This window comes from Falco rusticolus, chromosome 17 (genome assembly GCF_015220075.1).
Source record: "Falco rusticolus isolate bFalRus1 chromosome 17, bFalRus1.pri, whole genome shotgun sequence".
Lineage (NCBI taxonomy): Eukaryota > Metazoa > Chordata > Aves > Falconiformes > Falconidae > Falco > Falco rusticolus.
The window spans coordinates 5,071,165-5,088,413 of record NC_051203.1 but is presented as its reverse complement, the minus strand read 5'-3'; the positions used below and the strand labels follow the sequence as shown (position 1 = coordinate 5,088,413).

Sequence of the window (17,249 nt, the reverse complement as noted above, 5' to 3'; positions counted from 1 at the left end):
GTGTAACTAACCGTGTCTGAGCCTGGCTGGCTGGGAGTTATCGCCCTGCCTGGCTTCGGCTGCAGCCTGGGATGTGGGGTCAGCGTTGGGATGACAACCCATAAATCACGCTGGGGACAGGCAGGAAAAGGTGGACAGAGGAGCAGCATGCCTGACTCTTCCCACAAAGAGCTCCATGATAACTATCTAATGCTCACGGATCCCAAGACCCCCGGCTCCCCATATCGCTGCTCCACACGCTGCTGCTGGCAAGCAGCTGACTCAGCCGATAACCGGAGGATTACGGCTCCTCATAAAACCCAAGGTCAAAAACCAGTAGGAAAATCAGAGCATAATAACTACACCTAACAAAAGGGCTGGTGCAGCCCCGATGTGGAGCATGGGGGTCCTTCTGCAGCTCTCTGTGCACTTCCCGGGGGGGCAATGAGGTGGAGGTAACGTGTTTTCCCGCCAATCCCATTTCTCTGGAGCGTAACAGGAGTGACGTGTTGGGCACGGTCTTCCCAGGGCAGCTCCACACGCTCACAGCCAGCCCCACAGAGCACCCGCTTGGGTCCCTCCTGTCCCTGTCCCAGCTTTGCCACCCCAGCTGCCGTCACCTCCACAGATGAATGCATCCTTTCACCCTGCAGAGAGGTGGATGCTTAGGATTTCTTTTCCTCTTTCACTTAAAAGAAAAAGGAATATCCCTGCCTTCTCTTGCAGAGATGTGTCTGGAGAACGTTCATGGGTGCCCTTTCATCTGCAATTTTGCCTTGGCATTCAGCAGCATCCCCGGGTTCGGTGGCTGGAGCCACAGTTTCAGTTCAGGCTTGTTTGGAGAAGGCACACACCCCCACGTGCATAAACACAGAACTCAGTTGCATTTATAGAAACATACCAAAAAAAGAGAGGCCTCCCTTGGCTTCCCATTCCGATACCCCTGAGCAGCCCAGGCACGGTGCTGGGCTGGAGGTGAAGCCCTGAAGCAGGAGGGGAGGCTGCAGTGCCCGTGGGCAGAGGTCTGTGGCTTTTGTCTTCCCTGGGCTCTCACCTCTGGGCAGAGCACTGGAGCCATTCTGTGCTGGGTCCGGTCTCTCATCCATCGGGCACAGCATCCCTCCTGCCCTGGACCCCTGCCCCGCTCCACAAAGCCTCAGGGAGCAGGCGTACGTTAAAAATGGGAGTAATCCCTAAAGGAGTAAGAGGGCCTAATTTATCGGTCTAGCCTCTTCATCATCCAATGTGGTGATACAGAGAAGCTAGAAAAACAAGTCCTTCAAGTACATTTTAAAAGAACAAAAAAAAAAAACCAAACCAAAACCCACCCAATTTTCTGGTCACACTTTTGAAGGCTCAAGGCTTGCAAGCCACTCAAAGCTAATGCTGGTGTAATGCTGGTGAACTGTGCAAAAGTGCTGGAGCGAGAGGTAGGACACAGAGAGCTCCTCCAGCACGAATGTCAAACGCCTCCGTCGCTCTGGCCCCGAAGTGCCGTACGTGTTCCCTGCTGGGGGAAGTGGTTTGCTTCAGCAGCTGCAAATTCACCATCTCTCAAATGCCGGGAGTGGGGGCAGCCCCACTCAACCTGCAGACACAAAACCAGAGGCTTTAGGTTAGGGAGGGCTCGCCTGGGCTCATGCAGTCCCAAACTACAGTTTGGGCTGGACACTAATCGTTGGGCTGGCTCCTGTGCCTCTTGGGCTAAGCTCTTCATACCGAGAGCACACCAGACCTTTCTGATCCCCTTATTCACAGTGGACGTGCTGCAACAACACAGGTGGTCCTACAAAAACAGGGCTGGGCTGAGTCACCCATTTCTTTTTTTCTTTCAAAATCTGATCTGAAACTCTCTGACATTTTGATACGCGTATTCACGTTGTTGATTTGCATCAAGATCCCCCCCAAAAAAACCAAAAAAGGCTGCATAGGAAGAAACGCAGAGGGGTTTGTCAGCAGTAGGTTGCTGGGTTTTGCACTGAGTTTCATCCAGAAAGTTTCTACTTCTCCGTGGCAGTCAGCAGCTGCCAGTGCTGAGCAGCACAGGAAGAAGGCTGGAAAGATGGTGTAGAAATGACATAACATTTGCAGAAGTTCATGTTTAAGCTTCCAAGATAAATAAATTCTCTTTGCTGCCAGATCATGATGTAAACTCAGTGCCATTAAAACCCCCATGTGAACCAGCCCCAGGAGTAGCTGCGGTTGTGCTCGGCACCAGGCATGGCTGCCCATGCTGAAGCTCATCCATGGGCTCCCATGGAGCCCACCCAGACCCACCACCGCTTCCCAGGTCTGCACGGCCACGTCTGGTGTTAGGGCCAGGAATTGCCGCTCGGAGCAGCGTCTCTGGGTGCCTTCACTCACCTCTCGATGATGCTGTTGTTGAACTGGAGATCACAAGTTACTGACCTCATCTGCTCCAGGAGCTCCTGCATCCTGCCGGGGACACAAGCAGCCCCTTACCCCCGTGCTGCTCAGCACCCCACCCCCCGCAGGACCCCCTCTGGCAGGGACCCCCCCCCACCCTGGGTCACTGAGCCAGCATCACACTCGGCAGGGCCACGGTGATGGGCTGAATGCAGAGTGTCCCCACAGCCACAGAGCCCTCGCCCAACGCTCGCCCTGTTGCTCGTGCCCAGGATGAGCAGTAGCAGATCCCGCTTCTCCCTGGGGAACTGAGCTGTCGGCAAAAGCCTCTTCCAAAGGACCCACCGAAAGGCCATCTCCTGGCGTGCCTGGCTCAGACGGACGGGCAAAGGTGCAGGAGGAACCGGGGCCAAGCTCCGTTTCTCTGTCTGGAGAAACCTGTCCAGAGCCTGCAGAGGGAGAGACGTGGCAGCCCCTGGCAGGCAGCGGGCTGTCTGCGGTGCTGTGCCCGCCGGTGCTGCAGCGCCTGCCCCCCCCAGGACAAAACTTGGGGAAACGATGCCTACATAGCCACGGCCAGCACATCCACTTCGGGACAAATGAAATAAAATAACCAGAGGACCAGAGCATCTACCAGGTGGCTTGTCAGGTAACCCATCCTGAGAGCTGGAGGTGAAGCATCATTTTTCTACTGCTGCTGTTCCTGTTTACTGGGTACCGATCCCCCCGGGGCCCCCACCCCAGACCAGGGATGTCACTGCTGGGGCTTTATCCATTCCTTGCCCACGTAGTGGGGGGAAGCAAGCTCTCCAGTGTGGATCACCCACAGAGAGCTGCAGCAAGCTGTTCACAGATCCTCTGGTGTTTCCCTGCTCCAGACGCACAGGGTGGGCGCTGGGAAGGGGAGCAGCAGCGTTAGGGGGAAGCAGGGAGAGGGTGGGCAGCAGCATCCCGGCAGGACCCCGCGCGGGCACCTACGCTCTGCAGGCAGTCCTGGCACTCCATCGTCTCCACACTGCAGGTGCTGATGCGGTTGCTGAGCCTCTTCAGATGCTTCTTTATCTCACAAACCTTCCTAGAAAGAAAAACGACAACAAAATTCAAAATTCCCGGTCAATGTTCAGCAGCAGTGTGGGTATTTTTTTTTTTTTTTAATTGTGTGTGGTTTAATTCTGTACTGCTTTCAGCAAACCTTTCTGGATCCAAGTTAAAATCCTGAAGGAAAGCAAATGAGTCACAACAGCGTTGTAGTTATGGCTGCAGCTCTGCTAATAGCCACTGTAGGCCAGGTTATCCAAATAACACTAATAGCAAATTAATTGGAGAAAATGTTGCTTATATGAGACAGCTCAAGCTCATCACTTCTGCCCTAAGTGCTGCACCGGCCGGTCCTCTGTGTCTCGTGGGGGACTGAGCATGTACTCGGAAAGGGTCCTCGGGTTTGCATTTCTTTTTGCATGCTCTCCCTTCGCATTTGAAGTGTATTGGAGGGCAGAAAATTTGCCCCTCGAGCACGTTCCCGGGGCCAGCCTCAGTGCAGGCAGCACCACTGATGCTGGAGGGGACGGTGTGACCAGTGATCCCTCCGCTCTGCCCCAGTCTCTGGATTTTCGAGGGGGGGCAACTGCTCTGCTCCTGCCAGGGTGTTGGGGCCCTGGGGTGGAGGTGCCATGCTGCCAGCGAGCTGTATAAAGATAGGTTTGGTTTGGCTTTAGGAAAAAAAAAAAAAAAAGAAAAAAGAAAAAAAAGGAAAGAATATTTAAGGTGACCGCTCCACCTCCGGTCCCCAGAAAAACAGCCCCCACACCACAAACCCTGGCTGCTAGCAGGAAGAACAGGACAATTAAAACTGAAGTAACAGTGAATTAAAAATATCCAGCTGTGACTCATGATGCCTTCTCCTTAAGGACAGAAAACCAGTGACAAAAATACTCCAGAAAAGCACACAGAAGCTTTTCCTCCCTGCGAGCAGAGGTAAAAGCCTGGCTTTAGTGCAGATTCCTGGGCTGCTGCATCCCGTGGGGCTCCATACGCAGGAGGAATCTCACCCCGAGACAAGATTCCCGCTGAAGCCAAGGGGAGATTTTGTGGCCCCGTGATGGGACATGGCCATGGGTGACAGCTTCTGTCCCCAAAGCAAAACCTGCCTGCAGGTGAGGGTCTGCAGCACGGACCTCCCCCCCCCCCCCCCCCAGCTGCACAAGCTGAGGCTGGAAAAGGGGAGAAGCAGGGAGAGGGCGGGCACTGCCTGCTGCTCCTGGGGCACTCCAGAGCACCTGGGACAAACTTCTAGCCTAAAAATCCTCCCCCTAGTAAATCCTATGCAGGGCTACTCCGCACCAGAACTAGGGGCCAGGTCAAAAGCTGGATTTAATTCTAAAGCATCACAGCAAATCATTCTTCTTCCACCCACGCTGGCAGCCCAGGGGATGAATGCTCCTCTCTAAAAGCAACCTTGCAATAAAAGTAATTTCTGCGGCATCCTCCTCCCCCAGCTGCCCCCCCCCACCCCCACCCCTGCTCTTTGCTGCTGTGATAGTCGGTGGCTTGCACTCAATCATGGCAAGGTAATCTGCTCTATGCCTTACTCCCCAAACACCATTTAACAGAAAATCATGCCTAATGAGTAGATCTCTTCATCTCAATAGCAATTTTGTCCTGATAAAATAACCTCTCCTAGTCAGAGAGTGAGGAAACCAGCTGCCTGAACTCAAGCTGCAAGTTTAGGGGGATTTTTTAAAAAAACAACCACAAACTTAAAACAAGAGGGCAGAAATACACGGCAGGGGAAAGAACCAGCGTATGCAGCAGGACTTCTAGCACTCACAGAGCTGCTTCTTTAAGGTCTTATTACCTGTTTACGAGTCCCTCAGCAGCAGTTAACAATAACATCATCTCCATCCATGTCTCAATACTCAATCAATAGCTGAGAGCACTGGGAAGCCCTGGACTAGTGGAAAGCCTCCTCCCTGAAAGCCAGAGCCCCCAGACCCCAGGCGAGAGCTGGGCAGGGGCTGGTACCTCATCCTGCTGCCATGGAGGGCCAGGGCCTCCTGGTACCGCTGGACACAGTTGTCCTGGAAAATCAACAGAACCTTCCTGGCCAGATGCCCTAAATTCACCCTAAAATGAGACAAAAAGAGAGAACACCATTATTTCCTTAAATGCATGAAAATGGACATCACAGTTCTCATGGCAGGAGACCGAAAGCTGGCTCTTGAATGGAGGAGGGGGCACGGGGTGCTCAGCAGTGAATTTTCCATCAGTGTTACGGAGGAAACAAAACCTAATTGTGATGAAGAGGAGAGGGAGGTTTCGGGGGCCAGGGGGCCGCAGGCAGGGATGCTCAGCTGGGCTGTCATCCCCACCCCTGGGGCACTTCTGAGAAGTCTTTGCCCTGGAGTTTAAGGCAAATGTCCAAGGTTAGACTGAAGATCGATTAAGATATAGAAGCTGCCTGTTAAATTTCACCGTCCATACCATACATTGAAGTGTGCGTTTTATTTCTTGCCCGTGTTAAATCCCCCTGGTTTCAGCAGAACCCCAAAAGAGGATTTTTAGAGGCACAAAAGCCATCAGAGACTTTACTCCCACTGAAAGTTAAGCAGATATGAAGGCATAGACACTTTCTAGATCAGCCTCTCAGCAAATAAATGGCCATAAAATGCATGAGCACTGTGTGAGCAATAGCCTGAAATGTGCTTATCCCTGCAGACCCACGCAGGGATCTGGCCCAGCAGCAACTCCCTGTCCCCAAGTCTGCAGAGGTTTTCCCACATCTTCATCTGAAATAGCTGGTAGCTTGAGAACTTCGCTGCGAAAGGTCCTGCATCGATGAACCATCCAAGAAGCCGCTTATAGGTGCCCCCTCTCAGCGTTAGTGACCCAGGAACATTTGACATCCCCTTGGGATTCAACCCCAAACCCCAAACACCTGTCTGGCTGCAGCACGGGGCAAGTCCTTGGAAGGGGAGACGGTCGGGACTTACTTATCCAGCTTGTGTATTTGTTCCTCGTTGTAGCCCAGCCCTGGGGAGGAAAGAAGCTGGTCACCACGTTTTCCTCCTCATAACCGAATAGACGGGCAATTCCACAACACACAGAGATCACTCAAAGGGCTTTTCAGGGCTGCAGCCCCTGGGACTACTGTCACGGCACAGAAATAATCACTAAAGCCAGCAAACTGAAATAATCCATTTTTCTACCAGGCCAGCGCAGGGAGATTCCTGCTGCAGCCCCATGCCCCATGCCCCCGGGGGACACCATCCCTGTCACTTACGCAGACACATCCTGGCCTTCTTGAACTGCTTGTAGATCAGCTGCATCTTCTCCAGGCAGCACTCGATCTGCCGGATGCTGCATTCGGGACAGGGGAGGAGGAAGGGCATGAGGTCGGGGTGAAATCAGCACTTTGGGGCGATGCTGTAACTAGGGGACACGGCTGCCACCCACGCCTGTACATAGGGGCACCACGCAATACCACACGTGTGTGCACAGGGCTGTGGAAAGGTGTTTGAGTGGCTGTTTGGGCACATGCAGCGACGTCTGCTCAATCCGGCCGGAGAACAGCAGAGCGTTGGCAGGGATTTTGGTAAAACCGGTGCTACGAACCTTTTGTCTTCGTGCACTTGCTGCCTGTGCTTCACCAGTTCAGACAAAATGCCATCCAGCACCCCTTGAAAGTCAAAGATGCTGTGGGAGCACTGAGAGAGCTCCTCGGCGACCTGCGGGTGAGGAGGAAGGTCGGGCTGGCTGCTCCGAACGCTGCCTGTGCCTGCGGGTGCTCCTGGCCCCGCGCCCACCGGGCTCACCCGCTGCAGCCTTGTCTTCACCATGGCCACGTCCTTCGGAGCCAGCACCCCACTGCCGGCAGGAGCAGCTTCGTACCTGAAAAAAGTCCGAAAATGAATATTCCTTAAGCAGAGCATAAGCCGGAGGCAGCCGTCACCTGGGCAAAGAAAATCCATCCCATGGTGGAAGCAGCACCAGGGTCCCCGGGGGAGCTGGGCAGCGTTTGCTCGGGCAGTAACTCTGCGTTCAGGGTACTGGAACTGAGCCACCAGATGCAAAGTGCTGACACGGGGAAAAAAACCCTCACCCCGTTGTGTCCAATTTGTTCCAAAATTGTTAGCTTTGTACCCACTGGCTTTACGCCAGATCAGATGTTGCCTGCCTCCCTGCAGCTGGCATGGGATGTAACGCCAAGTGGTGCACGCTGGCTAAGTCAGCAGAAATACGCCTGATCCGGACCGTGTTCGAAGGGATGGATAAGCCAGCAGCATCCAGCTGCAGCATTAGTGCTCTTGGCACTACAGCCCTGCGCTAATCCGGCTGGAGTCAATGGGAACCATGTGTCCCTATCTTTTCAGATGAAATGGAAATTAAGAGACTTGCTAAATTGAAAAGAATAAAAGAACAGCAACCCAGCAGGAAAGAATTTTCCACCACAATAGCAACAAAACAGAAAAGCAAAATAACTGTGAGCTACTTTAGATAAAATGGGTTCAGCTTTCCCTGGGGCAGCGCGGGTGGGAGTGGGCGCATCGGTTATGGGGAGGAGAGCCCGGGGTCTCCCTGTAATTCAGCCCCTGATGAACGCTGCGTTAGTGGAGCCTCTGGAATGGGAACCCAGCCCCTCGGACGGTGCGGCCAGGCGGGATGCCAGCTCGGTGGGAACGCGGCACGATGGGCTGCCACCCTCCCGGCACTGCCCGATGCTCCCCGCGCTCGGCTCTCCGGGGCTGCTTGCAGGGGTCAGGGCCGGTGACGGTGGCCAGAGCCCAGTGGGGACTGGGCAGCTGATGCCACCCTGCCTGTTATTTGCACTCTGCTGGCAGCGGTGGCTCTTTCCCCCTTTCCCACATGCTGGCAGCAGCAAGCCCTGTCTCCTCACACTTTGCAGCTCATGGGCTGTAACAGTCTGAAAACGCTGGAGCAAGAGCCAGGGAACAGGGACTTAATTCTGGGCTGCAGTGAAACCAGGGACCGATCGTTACAAACTGAAGCAGAGGGAGAAGCAGCAGAGCGGCTCATTTCCCACAGCCTCCACAAACAGTGAAAAAAGCCTCTTACCTTCCAGCTACCAGCTCCTTCCTGGAATTTTACTTATTTCTGATTTTTCAGGCACCTTTAAGAGTCCCACATCTTATCTGCAGCAGCCTCAGCGCAGCGCTGCTGCCTGCCCCAGCCCAGAGCCTGCACCCCAAAGGCTCCAAAGCCACACTTACAGCCCATGGATCTTCACCTCAGTCAGCTGCAGGCAGGCGAGCACAGAGAGAGCCCCTCTCCTCTGCTCCAAAATCCTCGAGCAATCTGTTTTCAGGTTCCCACTGCCAAGAAAGAAAACAGTCCATCCGCCGTGGTCCCCGGCAGCCTGGCCTCCATCCCAGGGCCAGCCGCCGTGGTAGGGGGTTAGGATGGAGCCAGTGGCTCCTCTCGGGGTGGATGCTTGTGAGAAAATGGGGGGGGTGGATGCATGTAAAACTGGGTGCAGCTCACAGGCAGGAGGGCTCTCACCCACTCAGCACCATCCTGCCAGTGCACAAAAAGCTCCTGCCCCAAAGGAAATGGGCGGGACAGTGAAAATGCACAATGAAAATAGTAATAGTAATAATAACAATAACGCTGTTTTCCTCAGCATCTCCTAAACTGGGAAAAGTGACCCAAAAGTAACAAATGGGGACAGGAGCATCCTCATGGCACTAAACGGTATCTTCCTACAGGTCCAACTCCCTCACAGCCTGGCACAGGGGACACGCTGGCCACTGGGCTCCCTCCCAGTACCCCATGACCACGTCCCACCAGACCCAGCGGTCCTGCACCCTCTGGAAGAGGCTGGAAAACCCTGAGCGGTTTAAACTCCTAAAGCAGAACCCTCTGGGCGCTGGGCAGGGATGGGTGCCCCCCGCGTCGCCCCCACTCACATCACCCAGTGGAGACCTCTGGCCAGCAGCTCCCGGCAGCGCCGCAGGGCCCGGGCGATGCGCAGCGTCTGGTGCGTGGCACCCACCGCGCTCTGCAAAGCAAAGGGCACTGCTGGTGGCTGTGCCCCGTGGCTGGGGCTGCCCTGGCACCGCCGACACCGCGCCTACCTTGGCTGCACCGCAGTCGGCCACCACGTCTACCTTGGGGGCGAACTTTGGGAACTCGAGTGCCGCTGGAAAGACAGACGGAGGTCAGGGTGCTTTGGGAGTGAGCTGGGAGACCCCGAGCCGTGGCTGCAGCCCCACAGGGACATCCCACACCCGCCGAAGCAAACCCTGCAGCTGCTCAGGACTTCAGGCACAGGAGCAGCTGCGATGCTGGAGGCTTAGCGCAGCCCTCCAAGATATTTTGGAAACACAGACAAAGGCACGAACCACCCAGTGTGGCCGGCAGACATGGAGGAACTGCACACAGCAGAGGAAAACTGACCCTGAAACCTCCAAATCCTACCCTGGCATCATAACCTTCCACCCCCTGCTGTGCACTGGCATCTATTAGGATAATAATTAAAGCAAATCTCTCTTACGGCACCTACACCGCATGCTGTGATGCATCTCCAAGCCAACAGTACTCACGGTCTCTGTATCTGACTCCTGGGACGTCTTCTGGCTGCTCAGCGGTGCTCAGCAAGGTCAGAGGGTTGTACTCTGTGGTTTTGCAGAAATTATGAGCTTGTAGATTAGGATCTAACTCGTACAGATGACCTTCAAAAAAGTATTCTTGATGGTGAGGGACTATGTTTGTTTGTTTGAAGACGGCATCTAAAAACTTGGTAGTACTGAATGAAAAGAAACGGGGAAATGAAAAAGAAAAGGACGGGGAATAAGCGATGAGGTGAGTGCTGAGAGTACCATCACTTTAACAGCCTGCCACCTTCTTCTCAGAGCTAAACACCCCACAGGGTCAGCAGAGCCCCAGACAGCATCCCTGGGGCTCTCCATGTGCTGTGCCAGGAGCCAACAGCTCCCTGTTAGCACACGCCCCGGCAAAGGCTGGTTTTAACCTGGCTTAACTGTGGTGCAAAGGGAACGGGCGCTCCCCCCACGTTCACCTACTGAAACAAGGGGGCGAGGGTCCTGAGCTCGATTCTCAAATCTGCTTTTAATGTGACTTCGGCATCCTTACGTGTTGTAGGAGTGGATGTAGATGCGATGTGAGGAAGCTTGCTGCAGGGAGAAGACGTCAACCACGATCCTGTGCAAAATGTCATTGGTTTCTGCAAAAAACTGGTCGAATCCCCAGCATTTCTCCTGATCCGCCTCCAGGATGTTGGCCAAAATGGGTATCAGCTGGTCCTTCAGCCCCCTGCAGCAGCAGAAATGTTTGCACAGGGCGGCATAACCCTGAGCCACAAACTCAGGGTGCTGAGCACCCGCACCGATGGAGCCGCTGCCCTCTCTGGTACCCCCATTTCCCGGCTGTAAAGCAAAGACCTGGTGTGGGAACTGTGACACCCGCAGCTGGAAAGCTCGTCTGCCTCATTAAGCCTTCCCATTTGGTCCGAGGCGGGATGCCCTCTCCAGCCACTGTGCCAGGACACGAGAGCCAGAGCCCAGCCCGGCAGGGGACACTCACGCGGAGAGCTGGCAGGTGACAGGCAGCTCGTAGCTCCACTCGATGCTCCCGTTCTCCTGCCTCTGGACCCCTGCGATGGCTCCAGGAGGCTTCTCGGTGGTGATTTTGTACCTGTTGAAAGGATGCTGCTTGCAGCTGAACCGGGGCGAGTGACACCTGGGCACTACGTCCCTCGGGTTCAGCGAAGAGGGAAAGGGCAGAGCACGGATGGGCTGGGAAAGGCACGATTCACAGAAAGGGAAAAAATACACAGAGGAAAAATACTGCAAGAAACAGTCAAAAACTTCCCAGCAAACAGTAGCCCTGCCTCCTCTTTCAGCTGTTTAGCCACAAAGTCATGAGAATGCATTTTGAGGGCAAATGTGGTAAATGGGACAAAGACCCGTTACCACACTGCACACGCGCCCTCCCCACGGGCTGCATTTCGGGGCTTTTCAGGCTACACGGGATTAAACGAGCAGCAAACTACAGCGCACAGTGTCACGGGGCTGCTGGCACGCACCAAGCCCCAGCCAGGTTCTCCTGCAGCCCCCAGGGCCACCAGCCACGGTCCCACCTCCCCACGCAGCAGCACCAGCCCTCCCCAGCGGACACGGTACCTACATGATCTCCTTGTTCCTGCGAGGTCCCCCGAAGGGGACAAAGGGGAGGCTGCCAGTGGCAGCGTGGTAGAAGGTGACGCCAATGCTCCAGAGGTCAACGGTGACACCGTACGCCTTCTGCTGCGGCTTGCGCAGGACCGCTCGCTCGTACATGTCCGGGTGCTGCAGGGATGAAGCAGAGAGCGCTGCAGCCAGCATCAAGCCTTGGGCGTTGGGAATGAACGCTGGCTGCTGGCTTTGGCCTCTTCTACTGCGGGATCCTCCAAATAAAACGTCACTGGTAACTCTACAACGAAAATGCTGAGCCCTCCCTCTTCGGAAAACGTGGCCCCTTTGAGACTGGGCTCTCCGAGTCCTCCCTACAGGTTGCCCCACTGTTGGATGGAGGGATGGGGACCAGCTTCGCCCAGGACTCCCAGTGGTCACCAGACTGGCGACCCGCTGTTACTCACGAGATACTCCTCCGTCCCGTAGACAGACACAAACTTTTCATCATCATCCAGCTCTCGGGCAGCCCCAAAATCCGTCAGCTTATAGACGCTCTGCCCATCTTCCCCCATCAGCCGCATGATGTTGCCGGGTTTGATGTCTCTGTGCACCACGCCGTTCTCCCGGAGATGGTTCATTCCTGCCACTGGGTGCAAGGTGGGAAGGCAGTGTTCGTGCGCGGGGCTGGAGCACAAAAGCCTCCAGAGGGTTTTGCTTAAATGCAGGAACATAAGAAGGGCCGGAGAGGGGATGAGCCCCGAGGCTGGCTGTGCTTAAATGGGACCAGCATGACCGGGGGATGGAGAGGGTGAACGAGCACAGGGTTGGGCGCTGCCCTCGTGCTCCTCCATCACGGGGCACAGCCTGTTCCCCCAGCCGCTTCCCGGCGCAGGTCTGCCAGGAGAAACCCTCAGGCTTCCCCCGAACACCAAGCTTGCAACCCCCCCCTTCAGAGGGGCGATCTGTGCCCGTCAGCCCCCACGTCCACAGCCCGGGGCCAGTGCCCACAGGGTCCCACCAGCGCCATGACGTCCCCAGCCCGCAGCGCCTTGCCCAGGGCTGTACCGGGGGGGGTGGGGGCAGCTCCCCATCACGGGCTGGGGGCACAAGGACCCCCGCACTCACCTACGCACTGCAGCACGATGAGGAACTCAGACTCAGCCAAGCCGAAGGCATTTGCTGGGTCCTCCAGCACGTTCAGCAAGCTGCCGCTCGAGCAGTACTCCATCACCAGCACCTTCTGCTTGGTGCTGCCCTGCGGCGGGGAGCAGGCGTCAGGGCTCGGCCGACCCTATGTCCCAGCTGGTGGCCTGTCCCCACCCCCCCCCGGCAGAACAAGGTCCCCTCCCTCAGCTGGCGGGTCCCTGGGTTTCTCCTGCTCAGACAAACAAGTGTTGGAGAATGTCCCCGCTGTGCCACGCGACTGGCTGGGGGACAACAGCCGGTCACATCTGAGCTGCAGAGCAGTGACCCAGTGCTACCAGTGGACCTAGTGCTACCAGTGGACCCAGTGCTACCAGTGTTCCCAGCGCTTGAAAGGCTGGTGGTGCGGAGCCAGAGGGAGGTGGGAGGAGGAGGCAGCCTGGGACCGCTGCTCCTCACACCAGCTCCACATCACCAGCCCAGCTGCGGTCCCCTTACCGTCTCCTCCACGGCAAATAATTTGACAATGTTTTTATGGTTCAGCTTCCTCAGCATCTCGAACTCTCTCATCTGGACCTCCTGGGGCCGGAGGTAGCTGGCATTATTAAAAACCTTCACAGCAACCAGCTCTCCTGATTTCTGGGAAAAAGAGGAAAAAGAGAAAAAGGAAATGGGAGGGGACACCATCCATGCCCTAAGCAGCTCCTCACCGCTCCCACATCCCGCTCGGGATGAAACCACGCTGACACTACAACGTCTTTTCTGAACAGGCGTCCCACAGCCTTCGCTGCCTCCGCTGCCGAAGCAAACCGCTGATACTCACCTCCCCTTGCTTCCTGCCCCTGAAGCCCACGTGCTGCGTGTCAGTGTGTTTATTCAGCTTCATAACAAGTTGGTGGCTCGAGCTGCAGCCGGCAGCTCCCTGCCTGCTCCCTGCCCGCTCCCTGCCCGTTCCCCCGGGGATGGGGCTGTTTCCAACCCCCCTGCGAAGCCGCCCCTCCTGCCCCACGCCGTGCACAGACAGCTTGCTCAATGAACTTCAAAGGCCAGCAAGGCGGAGAGGCTCTATTCCAACACTGGCAAGTGTTTGCATGAAATATGCAAATCACCGAGGACGGGGTTTTCAAAACCTCTGGGCATTCCCCTGCAAACAGCTCCTTCCCCCTGCCATGCAGCTGGTGCACAGGACCTGGCTGCCAGCACCCCAAAAGCTGCCCCGGCCCCACAGACCTGAGCCGGTGCCTGCAGCCGGGAAGGAGCCAAAGAAAAAATGAAAATAAAACCCAAAGCCGCCCCCAGCGCTGCCAGCGGCCGGGGAGCTGCTGGGAGGGTGAGCAGAGGGCAGCGCAGGCGTCCCCGCGCCGTGGGGCAGGAGGGATGGGGGCACGGGGACACCGTGGCGTTGGGGTGGCTGTCCCCCCCGCTGCCCCCGCTCACCTTGTTGCGGGCTTTGTAGACGCAGGCCGTGGCTCCCTGGCCCAGGAGGTCCTCGGTGCTCCAGAGGTAGTTGGGTGTGCTCTGCATCTCCAGCAGCACCGCTGCGGGGGCAGCACAGGGGTCACCCCGGGGGCCGCTGGCCTCTGCCAGCCCTGACACCAGACCCCAGCGTGGGTCTGTCCTTGCCGGGCAATGGTCGAGGCAAAAAAGCCGGCTGGGGGATCAATTTGGCAGGCAGCTGCCAGCCTCCTACCTCGCCAGCGCCGAGCGGGCAGCACCAGGCGAAGGGCTGCGCATGGGCTGGAGCTGTTGGCGCTGCCACAAACCACCCTGTGGCTGGGACCTGCCGGGGCTGGCAGCAAAACACTGACAGATGCAAAAAAATACGAGCAAACAAATGCCGAGCTGCAAGGTGGTGTGAGGCACCTCCCCGCCCCGAGAACAGAAACCTATGGGATTGCAAAACCCGCTCTGCAAGCATCAGCTGCGGCTGGAGGAGGAAATGCTTCAGCTTCCTGCTCGAGAAAAAAAATTCCCAGTTGCAGTCATCCCCAGACAGGCTGGGCTCCGCTGGCTCTGTGGCCGGGGCTGGGATGGACTTTGGTAACAGCAGCTGGTGCTGAGCACTGACCACCACGCAGCCCTGCCTGGGGCAGGGAGATGGGAAGCAGGATCGGATCGGGATCTGCAGGCAGGTTCTGCGTTCAGCCTTTGTTAGCTGTGCCGGGCACCTGTGGTGCCCAGGGCTGGTGCTCAGGACACAGCATCGCACGTCGGGATGCGTTTGCCAGGAGCTGCTGCCACCGTCCTGCTTTACAGAGCCGCTGGCTGCTCCAGGCGGGTGCTCACCAGCTGTGCCAGCTGCCATGCACGGTGCAGAGGCTTCCCGCTCCAGCTGCAGGGATGGCTCCCGCAGGAGCGCAGCTCCCCATCCCCGGGGCAGCCCGTGAGCAGGTCAAACTGCTCATAGTAAAGTGCAGGCAAGGAGGGAGGAAGCAGGTGCAACAGAGCCAACAACCCTGAGCCTCCCCCAGCCGCAAACCCATCCCCCACGCACGCGAAACAACTGATGCAGCCGGACCCAACTCTGGCAAACACTTCCAGAGGGTCTCAGAGATGCGCAGAGGGGAGATTTCAGGGTATTCCTCGGCTCCGACAGCGGCTCCTCCCAAGCCGCACCTCCAGCATCACTCTCACTGGGAATCATGCAGCGATTCACATCGATCCGGTAGATCCAGACCTTACCTCAGCCAGAAAAGGCGAAGGTGGCTGTGCTGGGGCTGAGCTCGCTGTGCCCCACTGAACATGGCCACTGTCCATCCCACGTCATCAGCGGGCAGCACCCCATGGTCCTCACGGCAGGGCCATGGCACAGCCCCCACTGGGGACCCAACCCAGAGCTGCAGCAGCACCTCCATGGGATGTCCCCACAGGGGGACCAGGACCACCAAACCCTTGGCACCTGGCTTGGCCAGGGTGGGAAGCAGCAGGCAGAGCAGGCAGGGGTTCATGGCATGGGCTGGAAGCTGGGATGCAGGGGGAGATGCAGGGCAGGATGTGGGATGCAGGACAGGGTGGGATGTAGGATGCAGGGTGCAGGGTGGGATGCGGGGTGCAGGGCAGGGTGGGATGCAGGATGCAGGGCAGGGTGGGATGCAGGATACAGAGCGGGATGGGGGATGCAGGATGCAGGGCAGGGTGGGATGCAGGATGCAGAGCGGGATGTGGGATGCAGAGCAGGTGCACGGTGGGATGTGGAATGCAGGATGCAGAGCCAGGTAGGATGTGGGATGTGGGGTGCAGGATGCAGAGCGGGATGTGGGATGCAGAGCAGGGTGCAGGGTGGGATGTGGAATGCAGGATGCAGAGCCAGGTAGGATGTGGCATGTGGGGTGCTCGGGGCACACCCCCACTGTGTGCACAGAGCAGAGCAGGGCTGCTCACACCTCCTAGCTCAGGGACACGCACGCCTCACCCATGGCAGCGCCAGCAGCCAGGGTCTCACTAGCAGGAATTATTTCTGGCTGGCGTGGACGTGCGCCTGAAGGCCCTGTCCTCACAAAATGAAGCCTGCAAAGGTGTGCGAGTACATCAGCTTGTGGTGCCTCCAAAAACCGATACACCACTTCACCAGCCTGCACACAAACTCTGCACCTAACTAGTTTCCTAATTACTCCTGAGCTTTATTTCCCAGCCACGTGCCAATCTGCCTGAGAAACCCACGGGAGAGCTACTGAGCTGACAAACCGAGGCACGGGCTGGCCCTTGCCCCCGGCTTATCGAAAGGGTGTCCCGGGCTGGCGCCAGGCAGCGGAGTCCAGGGCAGCGTGCAGCCGAGTGACGTGAGCGCAACCAAGTGAAACTTTAAATCGCTTTGATCAAAGTCATTTTGCTGCAGCTTGGCGAACAGGAAGAGAAAGGGAGGGGGTGACTTCTTCAGGTCGTTTCCAGCCGTACTTTCTGTGCATGCTGCAACCGTGTCCTTCAGCCTGTGCTTGTGTCCCCCCCCCCTGCAAGGGGACCATCACTCCGCCCACCCAGCATCGGCTGTGGGCACAGGCGGCAGATGCGGCGTGGGTACATGCTGGCTGGGCTGCTGTGGGGTGTCCCTCACGCCCCCAGAAGATCATGGGTTTGAGCTGGAGATGCTCGAGAAGCCTTTCCCCACGCAGAAAAAAAGCGCAGCTCATTTCTCATCTCCGACCGCTACTGAAACTGTAGATCAGAGCAGTTAAGACAAGGAAGAGGGGCCAGTAAAACCTCTGGAGGGAAATTCCAGCGGAGTTTCTCCCAGAGCTGCCCAAAGGCCAAGAGCTGCTGTAGGTGCGATGGTGCCTCGTGCCCCACGTGGCCTCACAAATTCAGCTCCTGCACAGGACCTCAGCAGCAAGAAAGGGGCACGTCCTGCTGTTTGGTGCTTTACTGCAAAAAGAAACTGAAACAAAGATTTTTTTAAAGGCAGAAAAGCCAGGCTCAGGCGTTTTCTGAGGCTTCTGACCCGCACATGTTGCTTCAGCTTTCGCTGAAGGGTGAGCAGACTTGGGCCAGTGAGGGGTGAAGACAGACAGGAAGGAAATCATTAAAATATCTTATAACACCTCAAAAAAAAATTATTTCCAGGTTGTGCTACAAGTCTTTTTACATAGTTATCCACAGGCGTGCCCGAAAGGGAAA

The 17,249-nt window shown here is 56.7% G+C and overlaps 1 protein-coding gene across 3 annotated transcripts; it reads right to left on the bottom strand.

The window, feature by feature from the left end:
• Positions 1-844: 844 nt before the first annotated feature.
• Positions 845-14,632, bottom strand: IKBKE (inhibitor of nuclear factor kappa B kinase subunit epsilon). 3 transcript variants are annotated; one of them, XM_037410719.1, is made up of 21 exons: positions 14,329-14,632; positions 14,076-14,176; positions 13,137-13,277; positions 12,621-12,750; positions 11,960-12,141; positions 11,509-11,669; positions 10,906-11,016; positions 10,456-10,524; positions 9,906-10,108; positions 9,438-9,502; positions 9,270-9,361; positions 8,574-8,675; positions 7,158-7,233; positions 6,958-7,070; positions 6,626-6,702; positions 6,336-6,375; positions 5,368-5,469; positions 3,325-3,421; positions 2,692-2,795; positions 2,344-2,415; positions 845-1,567 (listed from the first exon to the last, which is right to left on the bottom strand). In XM_037410719.1, the coding sequence occupies exons 2-21, from the start codon at positions 14,160-14,162 to the stop codon at positions 1,534-1,536; spliced, it is 2,058 nt and encodes a 685-aa protein (XP_037266616.1). In that variant the 5' UTR covers positions 14,163-14,176; positions 14,329-14,632; the 3' UTR covers positions 845-1,533. The 3 variants fall into 3 exon arrangements, with proteins under 3 accessions (XP_037266616.1, XP_037266614.1, XP_037266615.1); XM_037410717.1 differs by having other exon boundaries at positions 10,456-10,635; positions 14,329-14,631; XM_037410718.1 differs by lacking the exon at positions 14,329-14,632 and having other exon boundaries at positions 10,456-10,635; positions 14,076-14,314.
• Positions 14,633-17,249: the final 2,617 nt, after the last annotated feature.

What these genes read in the sequence shown, in the direction of transcription:
- IKBKE (XM_037410717.1), bottom strand. Translation starts at nt 14,162, where the DNA reads ATGCAGAGCACACCCAACTACCTCTGGAGCACCGAGGACCTCCTGGGC. An exon ending in GTCACCTGCCAGCTCTCCGC is followed by an intron (nt 10,636 to 10,905) that starts GTGAGTGTCCCC and finishes CTGCTGCTGCAG; the next exon opens with GGGGCTGAAGGACCAGCTGA. An exon ending in AGAGGTCTCCACTGGGTGAT is followed by an intron (nt 8,676 to 9,269) that starts GTGAGTGGGGGC and finishes CTTTCTTGGCAG; the next exon opens with TGGGAACCTGAAAACAGATT.